The sequence below is a fragment of the Otolemur garnettii genome, unplaced genomic scaffold (assembly GCF_000181295.1).
Source record: "Otolemur garnettii isolate 467f Iridium unplaced genomic scaffold, OtoGar3 scaffold00028, whole genome shotgun sequence".
In the NCBI taxonomy this organism is placed as follows: Eukaryota; Metazoa; Chordata; class Mammalia; order Primates; family Galagidae; genus Otolemur; species Otolemur garnettii.
In genome coordinates, this window is record NW_003852423.1 from 11,087,607 (window position 1) to 11,097,716 (window position 10,110).

At 50.9% G+C, this 10,110-nt stretch overlaps 1 protein-coding gene across 1 annotated transcript; it reads right to left on the minus strand.

Annotated features, from left to right (window-relative positions):
- Window positions 1–501: 501 nt before the first annotated feature.
- Window positions 502–4,178, minus strand: TRIL (TLR4 interactor with leucine rich repeats). The gene has a single exon (XM_003788541.3). The coding sequence runs from the start codon at window positions 3,910–3,912 to the stop codon at window positions 1,474–1,476; it is 2,439 nt and encodes an 812-aa protein (XP_003788589.1). The 5' UTR covers window positions 3,913–4,178; the 3' UTR covers window positions 502–1,473.
- Between the last annotated feature and the right edge of the window lie 5,932 nt (window positions 4,179–10,110).

Genomic DNA, 10,110 nt, shown 5'->3' on the forward strand with positions numbered 1-10,110 from the left:
TTTTAGACCATACGTAAAGTAATGTAAACCAAACCACTACATTTAGTGATTAACATGTACTTCATAAATATCAGGGAACAAAAAGCATCCTAAATAGCTGAAAATGACTGAACTAATAAAGCATACTAGCCCTACATTTAAAACAAAAACATTTAAAAGAAATACTGCAAAAATTAGCTAAAAGATAAGATTTAATAACATAGTAAAACACTAGGTCGTGGAGGGATTAATTGCAAAATATATAATTATTTCACAGTGAGATTTAAGTACTCATAACAATCTTCTAGTTTTAGTAGAAAAGATGCCCACTGATACACTTTTTTTCACATTTGTTTTCCATAATTTCTTCCTCTCTATCCTATACAGAAAGACATTAATGTGATCAAACATTATATCATCAGTTGATAATCACCTTTTGTTTCCCTATTAGGAAATTATCACTTAGCTGCAACTCAAGCGAATCAGGACACAGTCAACTGTGTGTCACTGATAAAAATATAAGAAGTACCACAATCACATTTATTACAATCGAAACACACTGTCACAGATGTGGTAAGTGAACTAAAACGCTGGAGTTCCCTAGGGGGTCATCAGTTACATATACATTCTTTAATCCAATCTGGCATTGAAATTTCCTTTTTCCATATATAAGTTTAGAAAAAATAAAATTAAAAAGCCACAGGAGCAACCCTGACAGAGAAGTCTTGCATGCAGCCTTCTCCTGAGAGTATGTAATCTTAGTTATTCTCAAAGTCAGCAAATGTTCCTGTACTGTTAATGTTAAAAGGAAAATAGTTGAACAGCTCAGTCCAACGAAAACAATCCTTGAGTTTATGGGTCAGTTTGTTAAATGTTAGAGCTCTTCACATTGTTGAAAAAAAATTGCATCTCATTATTTAAACTTTAAGGTATCCTGAATGCTCTACCAGCCAACATATGAGTTCCTTGGCGAGTGTGTTAAACTTTACCACCTGTTTATATCACACTTCTTGGCAGAGACCACCAGACCAGTGGAGTCAGTTGCCAAGCCTCCTTTGTAATGGTAATAAGTTCCTTTTTCCTTAAATAGAAACAAAATCCCTCTGTTTGACACTGAACAAACAAAAAGCATGCACCCAAACCTCTTTCAGGGCATGTTGGGGACACAAGCACCCTTTGCTACCCCAGAAGAGGACAGGCTGTCGCACTGCAATGCTACAAAAGCCATTCCCACAGCTATGCCAAGTTCTCCAACCCCAGCACACGAGTCCTCTTTTCCCAGGCCACCAAGTACTATCCATTTATTTCATCAGTAAGTACTGAGAATTAGGATTTGGCTCCCGAATTGGCCCTCTGTCCCCTATGGCCTCTCAGTGAAGTTAACAAAAGGTGGGGAGAAGATTTGATAAAGTAGGGTCTTCCCCTGAGATGGGCCTACGGAGAGATGGCTCCTCAAGGCCAGTGAGATGGTCACCACGCCAGGAGGCCCTGGACCTAGTCTGCAAATCGCTGCAGGAGATGGTCCTCCCGCCTCAAGCTGCCGCCGGCCCCGCCGCCAGCACTGTCCATGAAGCGGTCGCAGGGAAACTCAATGAGGTCTGCCTCGCTGAGCGCGCACACGGTAGTGCGCGGCCGGTGCGACTGGAATCCCGAGAAGTCTGCGGACACACCGGTGCCCATGGAGCGCAGGGGCCGTCGGGTGGAGTACATGTGGCGAACGTGGACCGGGGCCCCCCCCTTCCGCCTGGCCCGCAGCTTCCTCCGCAGCCAGCGAAACGCCCAGGCGGCCAAGGCCAGGAGCACCAGGAGCGCGTTGACGGTCAGCAGGGCCAAGGTCAACAGCTGGTAGTCCACGCTGCCCCGGCTCCCGGCCTCCGGCAGGGTGACCAGCCCCGCGCAGTGGTCTCGGGGAGCCACGGGGCAGACCCTGCCCCCGAGCACACCCTCCACACACACCAGGTAGGGGGTGTCCCCGCGCAGCTCGCGGAGCGTGGCTGAGTCGCTGCGCTCGGGCAGGTAGACGAAGCGGTGGAACTTGGGCTGCTGGCCAAAGCGGTCGAAGAGCAGGCGGAAGCGCGCGCCGCCCAGCGGCCGGGGACTGCGGTGCTCGCGCACGGCCCAGCGCACCGAGGCGCTGTCGGCGCCCACCGCCTCCACGGTCAGGTTGCACAAGATGAATTTGTTAAAGTCGCAAGGGTCGGACACCAGTGGCGGCAGACTGACGCCGCCGTCGGACTGAGCGGCACTGTCCTGCTGCTCTGCGGCCAGGCGCTGCTTTGCCACGCGCTGCCAGGGCTCGCGGGCGGGCGATGTTGCAGAGCCGTGTGCAGCCGTTGGGGTGGGCTCCACGTGGGCGGGATCGGCCCGGGTCGGACGTCCCAGCTTGGGCTTCTGGTGTAGGTCCAGGGGATGTGGACCCAGGCCCGCGGCGGCAGGCACGGAGGGGCCGGGCTGCTGGAGGCCGGGGCCCCACCTGCTCAGCCTGAGGGCGCTCCTGTTGCCCACGAGCCCCCTGGTGGCCCCATCCCAGGCCACCCCAGTTAGAAATCGCCCCCGCTGCTGGGACTGAGGCTGCGGCAGCAGCTCCTCTGTGAGACCATCTGCAGGGGGTGTCATCATCTCCCCCGCAGCTGTGGGTAGGAGTTGTCGCCTGCCTTCTGTGGTCGGGGAAGCTGAAGGCGACGGATCCACGCAAGACCCGTTTTGCAGCTGCTGGTCATCCAGATAATCCAGGTACTTGCCCCGCAGGGCCGGGGGATGGCGACACTGCACGAAGACAGTGAGGAGACGGCCCTGTGAATGCCAGTCGCCCATCCAGCGCTTCAGGCCCCGCAGCCGGCAGTCGCAGGTCCAGCCATTACCGTCTAGATCTAGCCGGTAAAGGGCTGGACTGGCGGCGAAGATGTCCCCGGAGAGAGCACTGAGGGCATTGTCGCGCAGGCTGAGCTCGCGCAACCGGCCGAGGCGGCCAAAGGTGGCGGGGTGCAGGGCGGACAGTTCGTTGCCACTCAGGTCCAGCGCCTCCAGGCTGTGCAGAGGCTCCAGCAGCGCCGTGGGCAGCTGGCTCAGCCTGTTGCCCTCCAGGCGCAGCTCGCGTAGGGCCTCCAAACCCCAAAAGGCCTCTGGTGCGAGGTGTGAGAGCTGGTTGCCCCTGAGAGAGAGTAGGCCTAGGCGTGGCAGGTGCTGGAAAACGCGGGGCCCAAGGTGTTGCAGGCTGTTAGCGGAGAGGATGAGGGTGGCCAGTGAGCGCAGCGGTGCGAAGGTGGCCGCATGGCGCAGGGAGGGCTGCAGTTCGTTGGCAGAGAGGTTGAGGAAGCGCAGCTTGCCCAAGTGGGCGAAGGCGTTCTTGCCCAAAAAGCGGATCCGGTTGGATTCCAGATGTAGATAGAGCAAGTTGCTCAGGGGGGCGAAGACTGCGTCTGGTAGCGCCCCCAGGGTGTTTCCATCCAGCCGCAGTTTGACCAGACTCTCCAGGCCCTCGAAGGAGCCCCGGCTGAGGCGGCCGATCTCATTCCCATTGGCATAGAGGATGCGAAGCTTGCGCAGCGGAGCCAGCGTGCCCGGGGCGAGCGTCTGCAGGAGGTTGTTCCCTAGGTAGAGCTCCTCCAGTCGCGAGAGCTTCTCGAAGGTCTTGGGGTGGAGAGAGCGGATCTGGTTGTACTGCAAGTCCAGCCGTCTTAGCTGCCCCAGGCGGTGGAAGTCGAAGGCAGTGATGTTGGTTATGAAGTTGCCGCCGAGGCTGTAAGTCAGCACGTCGTGTGGGCTTGGCAGCGAGCTGGTTTTGGGCACGGCGCGGAGCCCCCTGTTGGTGCACAGGAGATGCTGGGGGTGCTGGCAGTCGCAGCGCTCCGGGCACACGGGTTCGACCCGCGGCGGGAACGCAAAGCAGCCGCACACCACCAGCAGAAAGCGCACGGCCCGGGCAGACTCCATCGCCGCCCGCCCTGCGTGCTGCGGCCGGATCGTCCTCTTGGCCTGCTGGCTCTGTGTCTCCTCTGCATTCCCCTTGGCCTGGCCAGAGTCGCTAAATGGCCTCTTTCGGACTTCGCTGCGCCGTCCAGCCCCTCCTCCGCCCTTTGTCCGGTGGCTGGCCCGGGTCTCTGCAGGCGGGCTTCGCCCTGCCAAGTCAGGCGGCGCAGGGCGCTCTGTGAGCCCCGGGTGCTACTTGTTGCATTTCTGCAGAAAACTGCTTCCCCGAATGCGCGTCGGGGGGCGGAGGAGGGAGCAAGACCTGGCGCTTTTTGTTTGCAGCGGAGTCGGGAGAGCTGGATTCCCTGGCGCGGATTCTCCCCGCCAAGCGGATTCCCCAGCTGCAGGCGGGAGCCCTTCCAAGAGATCCTCGGGGCGCGGCTTGGCTGCTGGGCCCCGGCAGCTCGCCCCCCGCAGCCTCAGCCTTCTCGCTCTCGGTCCCGGATCCGGAGCGCGGCCCCCCAGTTGAACAGCCCGGGGGTGGGGGGCGCCCAGGCCGCGTCCGGAAGAGACCCAAGTCGGCGAGTAGCGAGCAAACCAGGCGGAAATTCGTTCTTCCCACACTCTGCCCCCGGGGACGCAGGCGGAGAAAGAGGAGACAGCGGAGGGAGGACAGACCCTGGCAGGGGGAGGAGGAAACGCTAAGTGGCTCCGCGTCTGGTCAGCCTGAGCCTGGGACGCCAAGTGAGAAAAGTAGGGATTAAAAACAGCTGTATGGGTCGGACTCGAAAGGCTGGGGGCGGGGGAGGATTACCGGGCGAGCAAACGGGATTTGCAGACAGAGACCTTTTTATTTTAGACGAGTACACCAGCTGCTTCTGAGCAGTGGGAGCGCGCCTCGCCTAGTTCGCCTAGTTCGTTTTAAGTCACTTGCTCTTCCAGGTGCCCCCCTGCGGGAAGTTTGGGCAGCACGAAGTCCGCCAGCATTCTACTGGAGGTTTGGGGGCGCGTAAGGTTGCCCTCAGAATCTAGCTGGGGTTGGGGATCCACTATTAGAAGGGGCTGACTAGGTCAAGTAGGTCTGTTCCTGCTTGTACCGGCCGGCCCCCTTTTAGGTGTCTGAACTGTTTGCTTGATCTTGTAGGCAGGAACATGAAGGAATCTCAGAATTGGTTCTGCCACCGTGAAAGTGTCTCCCTGAGAGTTTGGTCTCATTAATTCTTATCCACTCTTAGAGCTCTATGGGTAGGCTCTGCGTCTGCGTGCGTGCGTGTGTGTGTGTGTGTGTGTGTGTGTGTGTATAAAATAACCTTCACAGACCTCTTCACAGATTGCTCCCTGCAGGACTCTCCCACTTTATGCGTGGGCTTGCAGTGATCTTCATTGTCTGTAGGCTCAATAGTGTTCAGGCCTGGCTTAATTGGGGAAGTATTATTTATCAACAGGAAATGGAGCATTTAATAAGTGGCTCCTTGGGGGCAGCCCCTGCTAGGAATGAGAATGGGCAAGGGGTAGCTGTTAATTAGTGTTTATTTATGCAAATCATCTTGCTAAAACTAAGGTCCCTCCCCACCCCCACCTACTCACCCAATGTGTTACAAAACTATAATTTTTTCAGGATTTATTCTATGCAACAGTGGAAAATTAAAGGAAAGAAACAGGTCCTCACCTCAGGAGACTGACCATCTCTAGTGGAAGGTGCATTGTTGAAAGGTTCAGTAATTTAGGGCATCACAAAGATGCAAATGACTCTTTCAGCAATTAATATAGGCAAGTTCTGAATTTAGAGAAAGGTGAGATCTTTAGCAGGGTAGTCAGTGAATAGGGACCTTGGCTTTGCAGGGAGATGGGTCCAGGTGGAATGCAGAACTAGGAGAGAAGAGCTGAGGGGTGGAGCTCAGGGACACTCGCTGAGGGGCGCCTGGCCTGAGAGCATGGGGGAGGCCTCTATGGAAGGGAAACCTGATGGGGAGTTTGAGAGGTAAGCGGTATTACCTAGAGGACGGTGAGCAGGCACTCAAGGAGAGGGAACCTGGGGACACCTGCAGGCTTAGGAACTCCAAATCTTCTCTCTGCACATTTGGGGTCAGATATGTTGACATTTGTATTCTTTAACAGTGTCATACAGCCTCGCTTGTCAAGGACTTGAAACAAATACTCCTTTATTGCCCTTTAAGGGCTTCAGCTGGCAGTTGATTGTAATCATATTTGCACTGCGACATCAAGAGGAGTCTCTGCCTAAATAAACAGCATAGGTGCTGAACAAAGAAAATGTTGTCTACCCACCTCTTGCCTTCTAGGTCTTCGAAATCTCTGCCAGTGATATGTGTGAGAGGCGTGGATAGAATATCCGGACCAAGGTATTCACTTATTATACATACATAGACATTGTATAGATATTGAATAGGTACCACCCTTGAACCAGGGCAATGTGGGCACCAACCCTGGACCTTATGTTTTAAGAGAGCTGTGTTCCATTCCTCCTCAGGTGTGCTCCTCCCCATAAGAGCAGGAGTTTAGGCCTCCAAGGGATGTGCCCACCCACGGCCACCCCCCAACCCCATTGCTCAGGGTTTCTTGGATCCTGGAATTCCCTCCCTAAATCTGCGTGGGCCTTTTTGCCATCTTTTCTCCTAGGGGCCAATCAGGCCTCAAGTATATACTGCTAGGGTGGAGGGAAGATCAAGGGGCAGCTGTGAAAAAAGAATCTGGCGATGTGGGCTGAGGTTTCCATTAGGAGGCCCCTGGTAACTCAGGAGCCAGAGTTTGGAAGGGGAGCAGCAGGACATCCTTTGGCACTCAGCCTGGGCTTTCAAATGGAGGCAAGCCTGCCAGTAGGTAGCATTTTGGGGAGGGGAGAAAGTACATGGACTTCGATATAGAAACAACAAGGGAAAAAATTACAGGAGTTCGAAGGAAAGCATTTTTTAGAAGTGAAAATTCTACTTTATTATAACAGGCTATGCCTAACTTTCTATTAAAAGCAATGCTTCTTAGTAAAAGCAAAGTCATAGGTGTCCCTAGTTCAGTAACCCTCTCTTAACGTCAATGTCTTTGTATAATGTCTTTGTTTAATGGAGGATCCAGGCTTGACCTGTTTCCAGGAGATTGAAGTATTGATTACACTTAAGGGTATAATCTGCATAATCACAATTGGGAGTCCAGGAAGGAATGCGGTTCATGAGAGAAACAGAGCTTTGTCATTTTACTTTTAGAAAGCTTGCACTTTAAATCTGAGGTGCACCTGGAGGTAGTTCCAGGGGTCAGAAGCATGAATGAGTTTGGGCTGGCCCTCTGACACAGACATGTGGTGGAAAGGTTCTCAGGCATTCTTGCACAGGCATGGAATCCTCTTGGGCTTGCCAGGGTTGTATACCTGTGTCTTCCCAAGCAACCTGTGGTTCCTTTGAACTTCAACCACTGAGGCATGAAGGCTTCCAGGCCATGTCTTCAGCAGCCCCTGGAGCTGGCAGGAGTTGGCCCAGGCAGTGCCCGGTGCAGGATGGGTTGGGGAGAGAGGAGCTCTGTCTGGCTCCCACCTGCACTGGATGGGGGAGGTGTTTCCTGGAGCTGACTTGGGGGCAGCCTGGGAGGATGGCAGCTGTTTCCTCACCTCCTGTGAGCCAACCCCTAACATGCAGTATGCCCCTGACACAGATGAAGTAGGAAACAGAGAGACCTCTGGGTTCCCTTGGCATGTTATCAAATGACCCCCAAAGTTGTCTTTCTCTTTCTAAATGAGCTGCATCTTAGCCCCAGCCTGAGAGGCAAATTTCTTTTCCTTGGGGATCAGGAATGTGAATGAGATAATTGCTAGTTTACAGAGTATCTGCCAATTCTCCATTTCCCCCCTTTGGGAAATGCAAGAATGCAGTTCCCTGGCTAGGTACCAGCCTTGTTAAATCAGAATCTCTGGGCAGCAAAGCCACAATATCTGCATTTGTATGTTCACTGGATGATTTTTGCACTTGTTCAAATTTGAGAAAACTGATAGGCACTACTTGGGAATGCCTGTTGATGATCGGCTGATCATGTTATAATACAATGAAAATATAGTAATAACTGGAACTTGTGTAGTGCTTACTGTAGAGGGCCAGGCAGTGATCCAAGTGCACTACATAAAATAACTCCATTTATTGCCATTACTACCTTGTAAGGTAGAAATGATTATCATCCCCCATTTTACAAAGGAGTTTGTTAAAAATAAAGCAGCCTAGGCCCACCCCCAGAGAATCTGATTGGGATCCTCTAGAATAGGGCCTAGAAATTTTATCTGTTACTAATAGTGTTTCCCACAATAGTCTGGTGAGGGCCCAAGCTTAGGAACTACTTACCCACTCTTCTAAAGGGCTTATTGAGACATTTCAGTTTCTCCTCTGCTAGGAGGTGGGGGTGGGGTGGGGTAGAGAATAAGACAAGGCCCAGACCTTCAGAGAAGATAATGACAGTGAGCACATGCTGTGATAGTAATTGTCTTTTGAAAGGAAAATAAGAAAGAACTAAAATCTTTGTGGGAAGTTAGCACTGTATGTGTGTCGGGCGTTTATACATGCACCCTCCCAGCATTCTAGATGGAAAATCCTTAGCCATCATTTCAAAGAAGCCTGATTAAGTGAAACCACCATGTATAAACAAATTGTGTATCTGTAAGAACTACAGTGAACTTCGGGGCCTTTCTGGCAAGCCAGAAAACAAAGGCAGATATTGACTGAGCATGATGATGACAGGAAATAAGGCAAATCCACGTGCCATTTATGGTCACAGTATGGAGTTTATTGCTATCTAACTGAAATTTTATAGCAGTAATAGAATGTTGTCTTCCCCTAGAATGGAATTGCGTCAGTAGCCTAAGGAAATGCTCTAGGTATAAAAGTATCTCTTTATCTTGAGTACTAAAATATTTGCCATCCCTATGAACCAGACCTATAGTTGTACGTCATTGCACAACTTTCTCCTATTCTTTTATTTGCATTTCTGTACACTACACTAATGACCTTTAAGGCATTGGCCTTGCTTTATGTCCTATGTGGCCCTCAGCAACTGCTGTTGCACTGCCCAAGCTTTCATAAAAATAAAGAAAAGAAACAAAAATGTTAACATTTGTTGTCTTTAGGTGGTGAGAAAATAAGTAATTGTGCTACTTTGGGGCATTTTCCAAATAAGGTACAAATACCATGTATTTCTTTGGAATTCCTGAAAAAATTTTGAACCTAATATCTCTGGTTTTGATATTAGATCTAAATCTCATGAGAGAATCAGGGTGAGGAGTATTCAATTCATATCCACAATTTAGAGGAGAGGGTGCTAAGAACAAGAAGGGTTAGCTACCTTCTGGAATGATTTGTCCCTAAAATGGTAGAGTACGGACCATGATCTAAACTGCTGGCTGCTGACTTCGGTTTTACAGATGGACATCAGTAGGCTAGCCATTGATATATGCCTGAAAGTGTGACTGATAAGGCTGATTTGGGGTGATACTCAAATCAGGTTTAGGCCTTGACCGGTAAGGGAGGACAGCAGCCATGAACAGCCAGCCCTGAGGCACCAGTGCCCACAACTGCAACTACAGTCCCCTGTACTTGGCTAAACTTTCTAAATGGTGCTTTAGATATACCTTTTTTTCCCCTGATAATGACATTATTACAAGCAATTTGTATAAAGCTTGGGCTGTAAGCACGAGAAACACCATACAGAGCCTTCTTGGGTCCAAGTGCTTCAAATTGAAGACTTGGATGGAGCCTGTTTTCCTGGCCCCTGTTTGTCATAGTCACTCAGACTTAACAATAGAACATTGACGAGAGGGTGAAGATGATCAACTCTGACAAAGCACCAGTTTTGTTTTCAACTTGTATGTCAGAAATTGCCTGTCTTGCTGTTCAGTGGGCTGACAAATATATTTGAAGGGAATTCTTTATAAATTACTACTTTTCCTACAACTGGATCTTATTTGTTAGTAATTAATTGCTTAAAAATATTCATGGGGAAGCACCTCTACCTCTTTTGAAGAGTATTGACTTAAAGGCTTAGCAACTGATCCCTGCGAATTTTGCAAGATTTATTATATTATCAAAACCTGGACGTGCGTGGGTCTGTTGTGCCCCTCACCTCCCAGAGCTTCTGATGTTTCTTATTCTAATGCCACTCTGTAGGGCTGAAATGAGGGGGGCAGTTTTATACTCGTGCAGCTGAAAACCGTGCCTCTATACTGGCAAGAAACATTCT

Bases quoted from the DNA above. Each gene is read 5' to 3' on its own strand.
- TRIL (XM_003788541.3), bottom strand. From the start codon at position 3,912: ATGGAGTCTGCCCGGGCCGTGCGCTTTCTGCTGGTGGTGTGCGGCTGC.